The sequence below is a fragment of the Rhea americana genome, unplaced genomic scaffold (genome assembly GCF_003343005.1).
Source record: "Rhea americana isolate MKP2758 unplaced genomic scaffold, rheAme1 scaffold_28, whole genome shotgun sequence".
In the NCBI taxonomy this organism is placed as follows: domain Eukaryota; kingdom Metazoa; phylum Chordata; class Aves; order Rheiformes; family Rheidae; genus Rhea; species Rhea americana.
Genome location: NW_028186401.1, coordinates 4,168,262 through 4,188,390, shown reverse-complemented (window position 1 = coordinate 4,188,390; position 20,129 = coordinate 4,168,262). Strand labels below are relative to the sequence as shown.

Genomic DNA, 20,129 nt, shown 5'->3' with positions numbered 1-20,129 from the left:
GAGTATGGATGGGAACTGGTGTGGAAAACAAATGAGGGATTGGAGAAAATAAGGGAGTCAGTGGACCAGCTTCTTCCCTCAGCATCAATCCTTGTCCCAGCTTTCCCATGAAGTGCAAGAAGTGGGACTGGTGATGCAAAAAAAGCCAGCTGAGCATAAGATTAATGTCCCAACCTGGTGATGACAGTTCTGGGCTACTACAGTGAGAAAAGAGAGCAGAAACACCTCTGCTGCCGCCCTTGGCAGCTGGGAGCCGCACAGCCCATAGCATCTAGTCCCTACAAATCTGTGTTTCAAGAGTAAGCGTGCGTGTGTAACAGCTCTTCATTCAGTAGAAGCATTACCAGGACATTGCTGCTCCCATGGCCACATATTCATGCCAATCATAAGAATTTAGTATCTTGAAGTCCCCCTACTCCCTGTCAGATGTAAACAAGTCCATGAAGTCGGTATTTATTAGGGAGCAGGTAGCCAGGAAGCACCTGTACATGTGCGGAAACACAGGCTTTTCTTATCTGTCTCATTCTCTAAAGCTAGCTAAAACAAAATAAGGGAACAGGAAGCCTAGTATTAGTCAGGTGAAAAGAGTCCAGGTTTTTCCAATAAGTTTTACTTCAGTTTTTGGTGAACATTAGAACTGAGCTTGCTCATACCAGCTCAAGGCTGCTCATTCCCAGCCGACACAAGAACAGTAGAGACAAGCCTGTCGCTGCCTGAATGTGCACAAAGGTGATGCTGTTATACAAAATAGCTACTATTTCAGGGCTTTCAAGTCTCTCTTTATTGCTTGCAATGTTTTCCTGTTCTCCTTTCAAGCCTACCTCTCCCTGGAGCCAGAGTAGTAGCCTAACTAGAAAGGGTGATTCTTGCAATGGATTTCAACAGCCCTTTAATAACTAATCAAGGCTGGAATCATAGCAGCTGGTTGAAAGGGGCCCGTTGGTCGTCATTTTGAGCTCTGGCAGAAAGCCTGCCCTGGAAAATGTAATTACTGAATATGACAAGCTCTGCCAAAAAGAATAAAAGATCATCATCCAAAGCCACATCAGCTGAAGCATGTGGCAGTTTGGTGGCCAGCTAAGGCGATTCTGCAGGGACCAGCTTTCACTGAAGCTGTGTGGGAGACAGCAGCTCTATTTCTTGCGAAGTGTTGAATTTTCATTAAATATGTCTTTTTTTTTTTATTGCTGCAGGAAAAATGGTACATCTTGAAATTGCCACAATAGAGTATTTAAAAAACCAAAATGTCAAATCAGTGTTCCTATTACTATTTCATTTTTTATATTGTTATATATTGTGCAATATGAAAATACATTCCATAAGAATGATTTTTTCAAAATAAAATAATAATTTTCATTTTGAAATTTTTAGAAGGAGAATTCCTTCCTTAGAATGAGATTAAGAACAAGCAGCCATAATCTCATAAAGACTGATGACTTCATCCACTGCATTTTCCAGTGTCGTATAGACCTATCAAAAGTCGTCTGACCAATTTCACTTACTAGGGCTTTACTAGAAAGGCAAAATTTCATGAAATGGTGGTAGAAAAAAATGTGTTTGTATTTGTTGTTCTGAAAATTAGTGTTCGCAGCTTCCTGTCACGTTCTCCGTATGTTCTTCCTTTCTGTATCAGTTCTTTCAGCTGGATTAATTTAATAGTATGAGTTTCTTAACTTGGATCTCTGTGTGGGACAGGGCTTGGAAATGCCGACACTGGTGACTTGCTGTAATAACTTGCAACGTGAGACTTGCAATGGATGGGTGGTAGCAAGCTTGTGGGGTTATAAACAACCTGAGAAGTGACTGGGTATGATTAGGATCATCGTACTTGGCCCATTAGGGTTGCTTCCCTTGGATGAAGGTTAACTCCCCCAAAGCATCTTGAATTAGGGCATTCAAGTATGGTTAATTTTAAATAGGCTATTCTGGTGCTTTAAATTCATTTTCCAATTTAAGATGCAAGTCCAAGTTTGCTGTGGGAAAGAATTATTCCTCTTGCGGTCTTTGTCCAGACCGTCCTTTCCTTCCATCTCCTGAAAGGGCTGGAAAAGGGCTTTGTTTTCATCTTTCATCTTATCTGTGGCTGCTTAATTAAGGGAGACAAACCCATAATGATAGCAGCAGCTGTTCTCTCCCCTGGAGAGAGAGAGACTCATCAGGGACAGAGTCCTCTTCGGAGCGAAGTATTCTCACGAAAGCAGTACTGGAGAGACTGGCAGTTCCCAGAAGCTTCCAACTTTGTAAGAAGCCTCAGCAGAACGTATATGTTGTCTATGGTTTGGGGACGTGGAAGGCAAGGATGTGTTGGCCCCAAATGGCTGGGGGCTAGGGATGAGATGCTGAATAATTCACTTTGTCAGGAACTGAGTCCTCTAGCCCTCTGGATCCAGCCTCTGGGGTTTGTGCTTTGTAACACAACAGAGGGCTGTTAGGCACTGCCAGAAATTATATTGAAAGTAATCTTAGATTGGGGGATTATCCCTGCATCCAGCCAGCCTCCCCATCCCCCAGAACAGACTAGCATCTGGCATCCCTTAGTCTTCAGGGTGAGCGGTGGGGGATATTTGCAGATATTTGCACGGGTTTATTGGACGGAGCACCCCTGTGGTGCAGAGGGACGTGTTTCATGAGATCATGGTGTTCTTCCATCCTCCTCCTAGCAGTTACTGCCTGAGCACTGAGCATCAATTCGTGCCTGACTTTGGGCTTCTGGCTGCGTTTCTTGTGTTTCAAACACAGCGATTTAAATTTCCAGCTGAGGCATTTGATGATAATGAGTGATATGAAACTAAGACTTCCCAAGTTTGCATAGAGACTGTTGAAGTAAGGCTGCCCATGAAGCAAAGCTTGGCTGGAGCTCCAGCTGCAGGTGATTGGGCAGGAGAGCAGATCTGAGCCCATCTGTATGTGGCCTCGAGCGCAGGGGCTCGCTCTGTGAGCTGCTCGTTGACGAAGGGCTGCAAAGACACAGGCTGAGAGCTCTGTCTCTTGATCTAAAGCCAGTTAAGGGCAATGGAGAGAGTTCCCACAAACTTCAGTGAGATTTGGGTCAGTGCAAAGAATGACTATTGTCAAGAGCAAATACTTTTTCTGCTGGCATTTGCAATATGAGGAAGCAGAACAACAGAAGTTTTGTTTTTTAATTTCTCTTTTCCTTCCTGATAGCACAGCCATTATTAAACTAGATTAAATCTATTCTGCAGAGAAAAAAACAGCCCTTTCCGAAATGGGTGGTACAGATAACAGCTAACGGCACTACATTCCCAGCACCTTGTCTCACGGTGTCTCCAATTCCCAGATCTCTCCTTGCTTCAGGAGCTTAGTATGGGTTTACGTGTGCTTACCCAGTGCTCTCTGCCCATGGGTCATCCTCCACCAAGCAGCATAATCTCTCCTTGAACAACAGCCAGGTAAAGGGAGATTTAAGCGGGGATCATGAAGGATCTAAAAACTGGTTTTGCTGAACATCAGAGTTTTGCCCATGGCTTTCAGGAGGGCATGGTGTTGCCAAGACAGTTCGTTTAGTTTGACAATTCAGTTGTCTTGAACTTTTCCTTCCTGTCCTTTTCTTTTAAAGCTTCCAGGGAGCCCTGGAGAGTGGGGTGGCAGAGATTGGAGGTCTGGTTATCCCTGGTGCGGGGATGCTTTGAACAACAGGAGCAGACTCTGTGGCACATGTGACATTCAGGAAGGATTACTCTACATATTTATGTTTGTAACAAGTCTATCAGCCAGGGTGAGAGTGAGATCTGGGGGACTGCAGCCTGCTGGGGTATCTGGTGCCATGCCAGACTGAGTGAACCTGTCTTCTCTGGTCTTGGAAACTTGTCTCATGTGGTCCTTGGAGGGGAGCCTTGAAATCCCAGGTGCTGTTGGCACAAAGAGCCAAGAAATGACTAACACCATGTTAAAGATGTTAAAAGCAGTTGGAAATGAAGCAGTGGAGTCCCTCTATTGCTTCTGGGCTGAGAGAAGGAAGAAGGGAATGAGGAGTCTTGCAGGGAAAAGCTTTTAGGAAGGGAAGGTTGTTATGGAGAGGGTGGAAGAGGTCCAGCAGAAAGGAAATGGAGCTGAACGATGCTTCCTGACTGGGGGGGAGGCGGAGGTGTTTTTGTTTGCTAGTATGTGAGAAGGATGAAAGGTTCTCACTGCCATGAAATTCGGGTGATGAGGAATACGCGTGAACCTTGGACACAACCAACCACTATCCCGATTTCACAGAGATTGGGCTAGACAGCTTACCCAAACAGAGGAGAGAGGAATGGGAAGGACTGCATTGCCTAAAGCATCCCTAGCCTTCTCCGTGGGATCAGGAACACTCAGTGAATTGAGTCAGCAAAGTCGGAGGGGAGTTAGAGTCCTATAGCAAAACCTGTCCTTTAAGTGCATTTCCATATTACATAATGTTGGCACAGTTCCTGTGAAACTGGTAAAATGAAATTTGGCCTTCTCAACTAAAGCAGCCCTGTGGATCTGGTAAGACAGGTGTTTGCATTTAATGGCTGGAAGGACATGAACACAGCTCTAAGGCATGCGACTTACTTAAATGCCAAGTACGTGTTAAAAAGTTTAAGCACACTTTTCTTTCAGAGTTTATTTGGTGGCTGCTTCCCAAGGTAGTTAGCAAAGAGAGATTTGCTTGAAATGTGGAAATCCTTCAAACCCGCAGCTACAGTTGGCATATTTGTGCTGTACGTTAAAGGTGTGGAACTTGCATCTCGTGGGGCTGCGCGTCACACTGCCATGGGTTTGCATGCTATAGTTAGATATGTTCTTATACTCGCATCTTAAACTGAGCTGGCTTTTTCTAAGAATATAACAAGCAAAATTTAGGGGCAGGGATATGAGCCATAAGGGTAGGTGGAACAAGTTACTTTTCCTTATGTTTCAAGACAGGCTGAAGAGTGCTAGCATTGTTCTTCCATCCTGGAGAACGGCGATGCTGGACCAGCAACGTACCTGAAGCAGAGAGGGCATTGCTTTATTTCTGGCACAAAGTGATGGGAAACTGGATTATTAGACTAATAAGCTCCTTTTCCAAAAGTTTGCTCAATCCAGCTCATAGTCTCTAATCTTTTGCCATGTGCATTTAAACTATGCACACTCTTCAGAGGAAGAAATGTATATATTTCATGGTTATTAAGCAATGTTTATACCTTCAAGGATGGTGCTTTATAAATAAGCAATGCGAATGTAAACATTTTGGCAGAGGGTAATGGAGACAATATTGCCCAGTGCAAGGAGATCTATTAAATGGCACTACATGGTGGCTATGGTTTTGCTGGTAGAGCGCCTGACCAGAACGCTTGCATGGACTTGAGGCAATTCTGTGTCTTCGCGAGACTTGCAGGTTGCTTGTGTGTACAGCGTATGTAAATATTAGGAGACAGAGCGCCAGAGCAATTGCAGCTTGAGGAGGAGAACGCTGCTGCAACAATACCATCGCGTCCCTAATCCTCCACGAGTGTTCACTGCTTTAGTTAAATATGCAGAGACTGATGGAGATTGCCACTGGATTAGTGTCTCCTACGAGTCGTGCCAGGGTTTGATTAGCATAAGCAAATTTCTTCTGCAACCTCACATAAGTGAGGAGAGAAATGTAGCAAGCAATCCCTCTACAGCTTGGAAGGGTGCTCGGATGCTGATTAGGAAGACTGTTCGGGAGGTGGGGAATAGTCAGCTCCCGGCACCAGCTGGTAGGTACCAAAGTAACGCTAGCATTTGGAGTGGGAGTATCCACGTAGTTTACCTTGCATTGCTCACAAACCAGCAACTTTAATTTTTGTTTTGTTTGCAAACCTGTTTTTGAGGGTTGTGCAGCTTTTCCTCATGGCTTGATTTGTTTCTCTGCAATCTTATTGGTGATCCTAATTCAGCCACTGGCCAAACCAGTGACCTAAAATGCCAGCACAGTAGGGATCTTTTTTTTTTCATTTTGATTTGTTTGGAGTTTTTTTGGTTGTTTTTTTTTCCCCTCCTTGCATTTTCATTATTTCTGAGCTTATCATAATGAGGGCAGAAGGCAGCACGTGCGTGTTTCCGAGCTGTCAGAGGTAGACCTAGTCACTGTGGAAAATTTGCGGCTGGGTGCTCAGCTTGGGCTCCTAACGTAGGAGTCCTGTTGCTTTGTGTGCTGCTCTGCAAACATTTGTGTGCACGCACCGGGCTCTCCTGGGACTAGCAGCTGTTGRTGTAACGTTGATCCTTTCAGATGTAGCCTCGATAGGGCCGGGGACAGGGATTTCCTGATAAAACAAACTTAAGGCTCCCTAATAATTGAAAACACAGGATTGCTCACCAGGCAACGCTGCTTATGGAAACCACATTTCATCTCAAAGTCAGCAGTCATCTCCTTGGAGAAATCCTTATACATTCTGATGGAAATCAATATTTAAAGGGACACTGGTAGTCTAGGGAGAAACCGCTATGTAATGTACCTTCAAATTCTAGCAATCTCTTTAGGGTTTAACATCTGAATGCTAAATACAGGCTAGAACAAAGAACTGTGCTGAGAAGATTTTACTTAAGGAAAGTCTCCTCCAGCATGTGCGAGGAAAGCTGTCTTCCTGGGCCCTCTACAGCTGTGGAGGGATCATGTTAGAAGCTAGTTATGTCTGTAGCATGGATGTATTTTTTTTTCCTACCTTTTGACAAGTAAAGGAAAACCCCCGCCAGCTTCAGACACAGCCATTAAGGCTTGTTAAACACGGAGCAAATAAGTCTTTGCAGAATTTCAAAACAGTAGTGAGTAACTTCCATTAAAAAATAAAATCAGCTCCCTGCTTCATGAGGCATTACGGGTTACCTTTTTTTCCCAGAAAATGTTTTGGGAAATTGCTGCAAACAAGAAATACTTTATATAAGAAGGGAAGAAGTGAATGGGAGAGATTTCTAGAGCTACTTGGTTTCAAACCAGGTAATAAATTATTTCAGAAAAGCAGGGCAATCAAATAACAAACCCCTATAAGGAGGTCCCCGTCACAAGTGGGACTATGGAAATGTGAGAAGACAGATTCAGTCCAGTGCTTCTGTTTTGCAATCTTATTTCTTGCTGGAGCTATTTCACTGGCTAAAATCAGCTGCAGGTCCAATAGTGAGAAATACAGGGGCTCGGGGCAGTGCTGTCAATTTTTCTCCATGTGTTGTATTGCGTGTGCAGATATGAGAGTGGAGCTACGTTACAGTGGAATCAAGGAGTAATGTTTTCAGAGGAGCTCAGAACCAGAATTAGTGTTTGCTCTACTGCATTTTGTGTCTCTGCTTACTAAAGCCACTTCATGATATTTCATGCATCTTGTAACACTTAACAAAGCAGGACAAGCCTGTCTTTAAAGGTGGAGAAACGACTAGATGCAGCTAACAGGCCTCTGAAAGCAGCAATTAAAAAAGTCTCCATCTGAGGAGTTTTGATCCTCTATTGGGTACTTATTCTCCAACTGCCTTTAGAAAACTCAGCTTCCATTTTTGAGCTGCTGAGCACCAAGGGCAAAATTTGCAGATATGCGTGTGCTACTGTACGGATTGTAGAAATATTCAACCTTTTCCCCTCCCCAGCTCGTCTAATACGAATGTGCAGTTGGAACCGCTTTGATCCCTATCAGAACAGAGGCTAAAAATTAAAGTGAATCATCCCAGCATTGCCCCTCATTAATCAACAGCTGTGGGCATTTTGGAGCATCTGTCAGGATTGTTTTAGCATTCCCTCCGCTTCAGTGCTTGCACTGAGGAAGCAGAGTAAATCCAAACATGCTGCTGGCGTAACGCTACCTATTTCAGTTTCCTGCGGTCAGCTGCAACAGTGCAAAGGAGCGGGAGCGATGATAAAATCGGGAGGCGGTGATGGGCTGCTGGGTAAGCGGACGAGGAGTCAAGTGGCCGGAAAAGTGATGTCCTCCGATGGCGAGGGAGGAAGGCTGCCTGCAGGGCGGCTGGGAAGGAAAGGCCAGGAGCGGGGTCGTGGGCTGTCCGGGAGGGCAGAGATCCCCGTGCCGGCGTGGGAACGGGCTGCTGCTGAGCGCAGGCTGCATCCGCAGCTCCCTGGCCAACGGGCCGTCGGGGAGGATGGGGAGAGCTGCAGGATCACAGCACGATTCGCCGCGGGAGGAAGCTACCTGGCTAGGAAACTGCCTTCTCCCGTACCCTCACCATGCTCTTTAGAGGTTACGTCAGCTGATAGATAAAAATTGGACAAAATCTACAGCAGGAAAGGGCTCTGCCTGCAGGGTATCAGCTCAGAAGCCTTTTTCCAAAACCCTTGAGGGCTGTGAGCTTGTTTGAAGGCAAATGCGGCATTCCCAATTCGTATCCCGATTTCTCTGCGGGGTGCTGCACGGCAGTGGTGTCTCTTTAAGGGCAGGTTGCAGCGTGCATGGACTGTATTCCCGTAATCCCTTCACACAGGCCAGCCCCATCCACTGCTGCAGCAGGAAATGTGGGACAAGCCGGGTTTGGAGATTATCCCGGGCTCTGCAGGACTGGTTCCCCCTGCGCTTCCAGAAACAGTTCATGCCCTCACCAGGGAGGAGTGGAGTGAGCAGTGGACGGTGCTGGGGAGGACGCCCACCGCTGACGTCTGCCCGTGTCTGCGGCAGCACCTGCGGGGCCACGGTGACACTCACACGGATGCTTCTTGCCCTCCTCTGCCATACACGAACATGGATTTTTTTGTGGCTGTCACTGGACCGTCTTGTCCCTGCCACCTTTGGAAAATCACATATAACTCTGTAATCCAAAGAGGGAGAGAGTTTTGGCCCTATCAAAAAGATTTGCTTTAGTTTGAGCTGCTAATGTTTTACTTCATGTCTCTCTCTGACAATGACCTTAAAACTCAACTGCCACATTCCACTTCTGAAGCCTCCTGAGAGAGGGGACAGCACTGTTGTTCCCATTTTGCAAGGGAAAGAAGTAGAACATGCTTTTTTCACCAAGGGTGCCTGAAAGCAGAGTAAAAGCTACTAGATTCACCCTGTCAGTGCCTTGTTTCACCTGGAGGCGATGTTTCCATACGGAGTGACCCATAATAGAAAAGCTGTCTGAATACAAGCCAGGACCTGGTCCACGGGTCCAAACATGCCTCTGCAGAGATGTGGTAACTTGCTGCAACTTGTTGCAATGACTAAACTAACTTTGCAGTGAAAGAAATTTCCTGCATCTTTTGTGTTCCTCAACAACACCAGGGCTTTGCCAGTGGTTGAGAAACTCTGGGTAGTTCGATGCTGGTGGTCTGTATTCAGCTGCTTCATACTTGGCAGCAGTGAAGATGCTTCCAGGCCCTAGGTTTGTGGGCTGGTCTGGAAGTGCCACTGCTTTTCCAGACTGTCAAGGCATGTAGTAGGGTTTATTTAGTTCTCTGATGCTCAAACGCATCTAGCTTGGTTACCTACAAATCTCTGGAGGAGAAGACTGGAGTGGTGCAGTTTCTCTGCATGTGCACCTTTGATCCAGCCCTTCCTAGAAGGGTGACTTAATTTCACATGGAAACAGGAAACAATATTCTCAGAGGCATCTAGATGACTCAAGCAGGCTTTCAAAATGATTGCAAGTCCCTGGAGGTGATTCTGATGGTGTTTTCCAGGGCTTTATTGACAGATAGTTGCTTTGCCAAGGGACTTTGCAACTGAACTTTTCAAAGCTGCATCACAAACAGATCTTCTTCCTCTCAGCATAAAATAAATCCTCACTTTGAGAGGAGTTGAAGCGTGACTTCCTTGGCTGGCTCTGGGTTTTGTGACTGGCAGTAGGACTGTTTTGACAGGGGGCTTTGAGAAGAAGCTGTAATTCAGCTCCCTGCCCAGAGGTGTTCTCGTTTCTCAGTGTTACCTCCTGTTCTTTTTCCTCTCCCCTGGCTCTCCAAAGTGAGTGCTTCTCAATCACATGCTCAGTGTGCAGCTTTGTAAGGTCAGGAAAGTTGGCAACCCTTGGGCTTGGGGTATGTTTGCACAGGAAGGATGTGCTCAAGGTAGGTATTTAACCAGACAGCTCAGCTGTGAATAGCAGCTCAGTTCTGGCAGCAAGATGCTTGGGCTGAGCTGCTAGATGGGTCTACAGTGCTGGGTGAATTCCTGGGTAGCAAACTGAAGTGCCTGCTAAATCACATGTCTCCAAAAACTGGGCTTGAAGCTGAATACTAGACATATGTCACCCAGTGTGTGCACTGATGACAGGAAGATGGTCACATTAGTTGCACTTTGCTGAGCGGGAAGAAGAAGCGGCAGTTAGGAAGGCACGTTACGTTGGGACACGATGCACAAGCACAGTTGGATCGTGGCCCTAAGGAGGCCCCGGAGGGAAGGTACAGCCCTGAGTTTCCCCCATAGGGAAGAGAAGGACATTCCATGTAGAAGAAAAGAGGTTTCTCATTGCATCATAGCAGGGTGATGTTCCTGACACTGATGTGCAAATGGCCTTTGAGGTTAGAGACACCTCTGGCTCTGCTCCGGCCTCTAATCAACCTCCAGAGCAGTTCATCGCTAGGTGTGCTCCCAGCATCACAACTGCTACGCTATAATTACACAGCCTTAATGAGTCGCTGTCTCCAGACCCCTTTGCTAAGTGTCCCAGCCTCAAGGAAATTGTCTCAGTCTAACCTCAGAGGCAATTAGAAACTAAGATTTACAGTTTCCTAACTATACAGTGTGTATGTAAAAATCATTCATTGCACTTTCTGACTGCCTGCGTTACCTCAAGGTTGCAAGTTCCTACTGTGCTGGCTCTCCTGGAAGTGGCACTGGAGCCTTCTTGGCTGGAGATTTGACATTTGGACCAGTTTGATACAGAGGGAGGTGAGGACAGAAGCCTTTAACTTCTCTGGGAATAAAATCTTGCTTTAGCACCCACTGCTATAGGTCTGGGCCAGTTCCTTTGAAGCTAATGTGCTTGGTTCAGATGTGTTCTTGAAGCAGGCCTTAAGTCATATGTAAACGTTATAAGAAACAATTAAAAAATGTATCCTGTTATTATACATTATTACATAGTCTGTTACCGGTCAAAGTTGGTATGCTTGTGATACATCACACTGAGACTTATGGGGAGTGTGAAAGAGGAAAAGGTGGCAGCTTAACATGATTCTTTCATTTTCTATCCCCCACATGTAGGGTACTTCCAGCATTCCTACCACTACTTACTAAATCCCTATATCCCCTCAAACAATTAACTTTTTACAAAATAAAGCATAATTCTACTTTAAAAGGGCCTAAACTGAAACAAAGTATTTCTAAGTTGGACAAAATGTTTGCATTGATCCAAAATGATTGGCTTTTCTCATTTCTCATCTCTTGAATTTTAATGTTTGCTGTATTTAGGCGAGAAGAAAAAAGTTAGAAGCATCATCATCAACAAAAACACCCCAAAGCGCACAAAGGAGAAACCTTTTTCATTCTACCTTGCCCAGTGGTCTGTGGAGTGTTAAATAAATGGTGATCATCCCCCACTCCTTGAAATACCGGGTGCAGGACAAAGCACAGACCTTTCTGAAGAGGATGAAATGGCCATGCAGAGCATAAAAGGTTTATTTCCAAGGTAGCATTGGAGCTCGTAGTTCCAGTTTTGTTCTCCCTCTGTTCTCTCGAGATGGGTGTTGGTTACTGAATGTGCTGCTCTGAGTGACTGAAATAAATTCTGAGCTAAAACTGAAACGAAAAAAAGGGAAGAGGTGGAAGTAGAGTATCTTGTACTGATCTCTAATTTTATTGCTATCAACATGAGTTTTGCAACAGACTGTAATGAAGCCGGGATGAGACCTTTGATGTGTTTGCTCCTGGGAGCAGGTCACAGCCCCCTGGAAAGCTTGAGCTCCTCCTGACGCTAGTGCCCTTCGGCTCTGTGATGTCCACCAGCAGCAAATCAGATCGATCTCAAAGTTAGAGGGAAATATAAGAAAAAACCTAGCAAGGGGTGTTAAAGCTATCCACAAGTTCAGTGTACCTTTATCCTTACTAGCAACCCCTGGGATGGGGAAAGGGGATTTGCCAGACCTGCTTGCCTATTAATAAGCAGCTTCTTGGTTGTGTTACTAGGTGGATGATGTGCAAAGCATTTTGCTACTACCTGTGGTGATTAGTAATCACGCAGAATTTCTCAAAAGCAGAAGGATGTCTAAAGCTAATTCTAACTTGGATAGTTTCCCTCTGAGCCCTCAATTCCCTGTGAACATTCAACCACAAGCAGGATCTTGATAGTCTTACCGTGCATGGTGGGATGCTCTGTTGACCCTCAAGCACGGTCCAGCTCCCTGGAGAGCCTGAGCTATCTGTCATGACAGTCCACGCCTTGGGCTCTTTCAGGACCAAGGTAGCTGTATTTGACACAGTGCAATACACTATTATTGCAAACGTGGGATTTTACTGGAGTCCTGAGAGAGGATCACAAAAAGTGCATGGGAAGAGCTTGTTGTTTTCAGAGTTTTAGGTGAAAATGTAGGAGGAGTAAAAACACAATTAACACAAGGTTTTCTTGCACCTGGCCTAGAGGTGAGTAATAACTTAATACCTTATAGTAAGATCTTAGCTATTTCTGTGTTTCGTGGATGCTTTAATCCCACATTGCCCTCTAGTGATGACATTTCAGAGCAAACAACATGTTCTAGGTTTCAGCTGCGAGGTTATGAAATGCGGTGTTTTAATAACTGAGGACATAGCTTGGTTTGTTTGTGAAGTGGTTGTTAGCAGCAATATAAGAAGTGCAAGAAATGAGAGCATTCACCAGTTGTGAAGATTGCCTTGGAAAAGGGAATATGTGTGCACACATGTATGTGCATTTGATACAGGTTTCTTGCAGTTAGCCTTTTGCTTGAGCTGCCTCTTTGCATGCATCTCCCTAGTACTAACAGTTTGTTATCAAAAGGCCTTTGCTCCCTTTTATTTTGTAAATGGAAAATATTCCTTGTTTTTTGTGAAGCATGATATTTTTCCATTCATTTTGTCTTACCCTTTGCTGTATGAAACACACTGGTTGTGCCTATAAACTCACAGTTTGACAACTCTGCCTGTGGTTTGGAAATCATCACGGGATAAACCTCTGTCTTCCTTAACTCAATCCCCAGGACTTCCAAAGGTAATGCCAAGAAATGTTAGAAATGGTCCTAGTGTCATTCTATCCATAAGTCTGCATCAATGCCAAATGACAATTTCTGCATTATGTCAGCTTTCCAGAGGTGCTACACTTAAAATCAACCAACAATTATTGGGTTTTAAAAAAAGAAAATGAATGTCTGCTATCTCTGGAGAACAGGTCATACTTGATTTATCCTGTCTCCAGGGTCTTAAATCAGCTTTGTACTAGTCAGAGCCACAGAGCTCCTCTCCTGGGTTTTTGATGGCCCTGGAAGCAGCTGTCTGCTGGCCACGTGCTCCTTTCAGTTGCATGCGCGGCTTGGCAATTGCACAGCTTTTGGGCAGCACTGTTTGCTTCTTGACATCTGTGGGAATCGGTATTGGCACTGAGAAGCTTTGGTGCCCTCAGCGACCTTCCCTCCAGAGGACGTCATCCATGCAAACATGAGTAGTTAGGTAGCTCTGGTGGGGAAGGTTTCTCGGCCGGTGTCGAGCGTTCCCCTAGCACGCGATCACTCTGCATGCTCAGGGCAACGCTGACTCCGTTGGGACTACTTTTTTACGCTTCTTTTGACTTCAGCAATGCCACTTGCCAGCTGAGTATGTGGCTCTAGGGGGCAGGTGCTCAATTCTACCTGTTTTTTTCTCCCTTGTTTCTTTTGAAGTAATGAAGTAAGAGCAGAGCGGTGCTGTGACCTGTTGCTCAAATCAGAGAGCTCCTCAAACTAAATGCAATTTCCATTTGTCATCTCTACAGGACACAACTTCAGGGCACTGTGCATGCTGCCCCGCAATACTTGAGGGCCAGGTATCAGTGTGTACGTGACAGTGAATATACAGAAATTTGTCGTTATTGTCCAGGAATCAAAGATCTACTTGATCTTTGATTGCAGACCTACTCATCAGAGCAACAGCCGTGCGTTCCTCAGTTTTCCTCAGAATAATGTCTGTGAAAACTAAACTGTTTGATTAAAAACTAAACAGCTTAGAGCAGTTTGTTTGAAAGTCTGTGATTTACTGCTTGCAACCAGCCGAAGCACACAGCTTAATTATGCACAGGGTTGATAGCAGGATGAAGTCACCATCCCACTGGATTTTGCTGTCCATCTCCCAGGGACTAGCAGGCTACGTAACGCCCAAGTAAGGCTATTGGACATGGTGAGCTTGGGATATGCCGGCACTTTTCCCATGATATCGCTCTGACCTCGGTCACTGGGTGAGAAAAGCGCTGGGCGAGCCGCATAGCCGTACACCAGCCACCAGCCGGCTCGTGTGGGACTTGCGCCAGCCCGGGTCTGGCTTGAACGTCAAGCGCTGATGCCATCTAGTGATGTAAAAATGCCATGTGAGTATTTTAGAAAAGGTTTTTGGAAACTATGTAGTCCTGAGCGCCTGCACAGGCTGGGGCTGAGAAGGAGCAGGGCTGCTGGGGAGGGAGATGTCCTGGGGACCTGTGGGCTGTCACAGAGATCTCTGAATCCTGCTGTGTGCAGGCTTGGTGCTGGTCTCCCCCAAGACATCCTGTCTGCCGGCACCTCCAACTTTTCGTGGTGCTGCCAGATCTGCTAGTGCAGACCCAGGGTCTCTGGACCCTGCAGATATGGGACCACGGGATTGAGGTGGCTGCCTGTCTGGGAGGGTGGATGTCATGGCCAGAAACCCTGGAGATCAGTTTAAGGTGGTAGAATGGTCTCAAACACCATGCTGTGTTGCGGCTTTTGCCTATGCTAAGACAGCGTGGTCTACCTGTACAAGGACCACACCTTCTGCCACTGTCCTGATGGATGTAGCTCCTTACCAGCACTTGCATGAAAGGGGGACATGATGTTTTTTCACCTCCTACCTTCTTCATTTCTCCCTCTTGGTCTTGCAGATGATATCCATGAAGGTATTAATGAGGTCGGTTTCTGTGCGAGTGGCTAGATAGAGCTGTTGCTTTGCTCTTAGATGATAATCCAGATATTAGTCCATGGTACCACAGACCTGAAGGAATTGGTTTGTTTCTCATATTGTAACAATGAAGGTGAAGTTATTTTTGACTGCATCAGCTTTTTCTGTTTGTTGAAGGTGCAGTTTGCTTTGCGTACAACTGATGATCTTCAGGTGATGTTTTGCAGCTCTGATCTTTTCTCTAATTCCTGAGAGCTGCCCAGAGAGAGAGCCCTTAGGAATTGGAAGTTTCCAGCTAAGGAACTTGATGCAATGAAATGAATCAGCAAGATGCTAGGCAGCACCCACAAAGACATTTGGAGAGAAATGTGGGATTATCCCATTGCTAAAGAGGAGTGCAGAAAACACCCCGGACTCGAATAAACTCTTTCATGGGACACTTCTGAAGTGCAGAGGCACGAAGACTATTGGCAGCTAAGTTTGGCCCATTCCTAGGAGAGGGGCCCTGCTGAGCTAGCGTGCCTCACCACGCAGGTCGATTGGCAAAGCTCTGCCCCGCAGCATGCGAACAGGCACTGCTCCACTTTGTGCTGCTCAGGCCTGCCCTTGCTTTCTTCAGAAATCCATTTATAAGGCTCCGTAGGGATTTTTTTGTTGTTTTTCCATCCTAAATGTGAAGGTACTAAGCATGTTCCTTTTGCTGATTTAACAAGCATTTTGTGTTATCTGTGGTGCTTCTTTCTCTGGATGATTCTCTTGTCCCCTCGCCTTTCTGCCCTGGATAATTGAGAGCTGGCAATGTGCCTGTAGCATTCCTGTTTCAGGGCCAAAATGGAGTGAGAATAAAGAATTCTAAATATAATACCAACACAAATAAGTGATTCACTCAGAATAGCCTCCAGTCACCTCTTTGCTTGGCATTAGACAGGTATGGAAGAGAAGTGAGTCTTTATGAGGGGTAGAAGAGCTGTAAGTCTTGGAGGACATTTGATTGGTGGGTATGATGGTGAGAAGGGCTTCATAGATTTGAAGGAGGGTTTCTACTTCTATAAAGGGACTTTATCTAGCTGTCTATGGCAACTCAGCGTTTTGTAGATTTACTGTCTCTAAATTCTACAAATATCCGTGTCTACCATGAATTTAGCCAAAGTTGAAAAAGATACTTGTGGGGAGCTGGCAGCTGACCCAACTGTGGCATACATCTGCACTGTCTTCTCCACTCAATAGAAATCCTTCAGCAATATCATGTCTTTATTTGTTCCTTTTTCCTGAAGAACTATGGTAAAGCAAAAAGGATTTAGGGAGCCCTTTTGTCCAAAGCATACATCCACTTGACACAGAAACAAATCCCTATCTGTTTGGTCCCAGGAGAGCAGTACGAAGGCAGACAAAGCAACTTGCAATGAATAATCTGAGCCTAGTATTAACGTTCCATTTTCTCTCTCCTTTCAGGGATCCTGTTTACGATGCTGGTATTTGGACCAGCCTGTGGATTTATCTTGGGCTCCTTCTGTACCAAAATCTATGTGGATGCTGTCTTCATTGACACAAGTAAGGAGAACTGGGTTTGATTTCTAATTGAGTGCATTAATCCCCTTGTATCAGAGGGACAAAAATATTGGTACTTACAACTAGGAAACTGTTATTCTATCTTGAGTGCCTCTTGCATATATAGGTGTCATTTTTGAGGAGTTTTATGGTTAGGATTCAAACCTTGTCACTTCTGTCCCAGTAAATAACAGGTCTGTAGTGGCTAGAAGCTTTTCACTTCCACGGCTCTTCTGCTGTGAAATGAGTTTGAGAAGGGTCTCAGCCCTGCTCTAAGAGCACACATGAAAATATCACTGTGGCAGGGCACACCACCTAGCATGGACATAGCCTTGCCTGGGAAGCTGTTTCCAAAGCCTGGGATGAAATTTGGAGTGGTGCCTTCCATGAGGCCTGAGGAGGGGAGCCCCAGGCTCTGTGCCCTACACCATCTACAAATGACCCTGTCTGGACGGACAGACTGGGCCTTGCAGCACTGTTGCTTTTTCGTAGAGCAGTGCTAATTGTTGCTAATGCTGGCCCTGTGCTTGGGTTAAAGCAAATTGTTGCAAATTGTCTTTTGGTTCCTAAAGAAAAACCCTGCAACTTCTGCATTTATTGTTGCTTGCAATGTGTGCGCTTTGCCACGAGAGGGCAATGCATAACAGTCTTTTCTCTCCTGTGACCTCAAGTCCTTTCGTTGTAGGTGGCAAACCTGATGCTTCGTTCTCTTCTCTCAGTTTTTCGGCCACTTTTGCTTCAGTTTTCTGATCCCAACAGGCTCTCATGATTTATGGGTGTTGTCCCCTTTGCAGATGTGCTCCAATTTTGTGATATTGTAAATACTCCTTTACAGCATGTGTTTGGATGGAGTTTAACCTTGCAGGACTCGGAGCAGAATTGTGTATGTCCGGAAAAGTGCTACCCCTCTTTCTTGGTCTGGTATACATGTGTGAACTGAAGAAATCTAAATAATCCCAAATGATCAGAAAATAAGTCTTTTTTCTGATGGCTGAAACTTTTAGTTGTGGCTTGTCACACACCACATGGTCCCATTTCATTCCTTCCTTTAGGAAAGGCATGCCAAAGACTCATTTGGTCCTGTGGGGAGAGTAGCTTGTTTGGGTCCCGTTGCACATGTGACCGTTAAGTATAATCTTCCAGCAAATGTGAATGTGTAGAAGAAAATACCTCTTTTCTCAGTAGGTAAAGCTGCAGAACTCCCCACCGCAGGATATGGGCAGTTTACCAATGGGGTCAAAAATGATTGGACAAGTTTATGGAAGAAAAAAAAATCCAGGTGATATTTAATCTAGCTTAAGAAATCCCTGAGCCACAAATAACAAGAAGCAAGGGGAATAATGTCAAGAATATGATGGCCTTGTTATTGTGGACTTTCTGGGCATCTGCAATTGGTCACTCTCAGAGGCAGGATGCTGGCCTCTGAGACATTAGTCTGGTGTGATGCAGCCATTCTTAATGTAAGATGATTATTCCACATTTTCGGCTCAAAAAGCACCAAATATGGGGCCACTGAGGAGAAGAGTGGAGCATTATCACTGAAAAGCCTGGACAGATTGTGGCTCAGCAGATTATTGGTAGGGTGCACCACTGTCTAGTTGCAGGTCCAGCTGTCTTTGGCAGGGGGCCATCATTGTCCTGTGAAGATTGGTGCTCACATAGCTTTCACCTGTTTTTGTATGAGAAAGAGTTTCCATGTTGCAACTGGCTCTGCCTTGCAGTCCTGAACGGGGTGAGTGGGTGAATCCTGTCCTGCTCCCCAACTCAGCCATGAGGTCTAGGGTGCTGGGATATGCTTTGTGCTGCTATCCATCCAGCACTTGTTTTAGGAAGGGAATGTGAGGAAAATCTTTGTTTACATGGCTTTCCGTGTGACTAGGTTCCCAAGAGCCTGAATAGAAAAATGCATTTCTCGAAGGAAGAAATAACACCAAAAGAATTCAATTCCTCCAAAAAACTATTTTTCAAACTATATATATATTTGAGAGCTATGTATTATTTTCCCTAAGGAGAAAGGAGTTTTGTACTGTCTCTGCTTGAGAGACAACTTGATTGCTTCACTTGAGACAGATTTTTCAGAGTGGCTGTAACCAGACAGACATCATGAACAAAGGAGCTTGTTATTCCAGCCACGCAGGCACGGATCTCCCCTAGGAGCCAGCTCCCAGGACCGGGCACCCTCTGCCTGGCTTTGCTGCAGGGACCTGCTCACTTTTAGGCAGAGGGGTTGCTGTTAGGAATACGGTTTCTTCTCTCCTGCTGCTGATTTTTATTTTCCCAAGTTGCCTCCAGTGGCTTCTTTTCCCTTATCTCTGCTGAGTGATGGCCTGCAGGATACTCTTCTTTCTTACTCTGTTTTTCTTCATTCACTGTTGATTTTTCTACCCTCCTGGGGCCCATTTGATGCAGTGAGTAGTTCTTTTCCAATGTTCAGGGCTGTTTCACCCTCCATGCGATCACAGCTGGCCCTCAAGCCCGAGTTCCCATCTCATCTTTGCTGAAAAGGACTTACACCTGTGATTTCAAAGGAGGGAAAGCATGGGTCTTGGAGAAAAAAAAAAGAATAAGCTGGGTTGGAGATGCAATGTCTGTGTGCTGTTTCTCTTCCATAATCTTTTGTGCTGATTGGATATGTCAGCTGTATGTGCTTGCCTTTCTTTAGGATGTTTCCCAGTCTTCCTGCAGTCTCAGTTCTCAGTTGAACACTGGTTTCCTATGATGGAGCCCTTGTCAGTGTTATCGTCTGGAAAGATCTCTGGAGAGATTCCCTCTCGGAGGGAATACTGCTAATCCCTCAGCCAGTAACCATTTCAGCCAAGGACCATGTCATTGCCAGGAGTTTCTGGGGATGCCAGTGAAGGATTATTTCCTCTGCACGCTTGATGCCCTGGGCTAGTGATGCCCAAAACCTAGGTGTCAGCACAGGGGGACACTGCTTGTAAACAGCAGGTAGAAGGCAGCCTTGCAGAGCTGCCAGAGCTAAAGGCACTCAAGAGAAGCTACGGTTACGGGGTACCTGCGGAAGCTACAGGTGCTGACTACATGGGCTGGCTTGTCTTACGGATCTGCTGCAGTTGGAGGTCTTTGTGGCTGGTGGCTCACAGCAAATGGATGTAAGATGCACTGTGGGTCCCTCACCTTATGTCTAGGAACCCCTCACTTCCAACCAGCCAAGAGTTCCCCAAAAGCTGTCTTCTAGCTTATGAGTTTGTTAACTTTGTTGCCCTCCCCTCCTTTCTGTCAAGCTGCTGACACCTGTGTGCGCCCTCGCAGGTAAGCTGGACATCACCCCGGACGACCCTCGGTGGATCGGCGCGTGGTGGGGAGGCTTCCTGCTCTGTGGTGCCTTACTCTTCTTCTCGTCCCTCCCGATGTTTGGGTTCCCGCAGTCCTTGCCCCCGCGGACGGAGCACGCGTTGGAGAGCGAGCAGGCCATGCTCCCTGAACGGGACTACGAGAGGCCCAAGCCGAGCAACGGCGTCCTGCGGCACTCGCTGGACGACGAGAACAGCACATCCTGCTTTCAGCAGTTGCGAGGTGACAAAACTGCATCTTGGTGTTTTCTGTGAGAACTAGCAACAGGTTAACAGCTGGTTGGGTTTATAACTGGTCTCTGATTAGGTCCATCTACCTCCACAAAAA

At 45.8% G+C, this 20,129-nt stretch overlaps 1 protein-coding gene across 1 annotated transcript in view; it reads left to right on the top strand.

Annotated features, from left to right (window-relative positions):
- The window catches only part of SLCO3A1 (solute carrier organic anion transporter family member 3A1), a 153,751-nt gene that overhangs the window by 99,462 nt on the left and 34,160 nt on the right, over positions 1-20,129 (top strand). The window contains exons 3-4 of the mRNA XM_085308644.1: positions 16,392-16,490; positions 19,761-20,024. Of these exons, the coding sequence (XP_085164770.1) occupies positions 16,392-16,490; positions 19,761-20,024 (363 nt within the window). The remainder of the gene's footprint in view (positions 1-16,391; positions 16,491-19,760; positions 20,025-20,129) is intronic.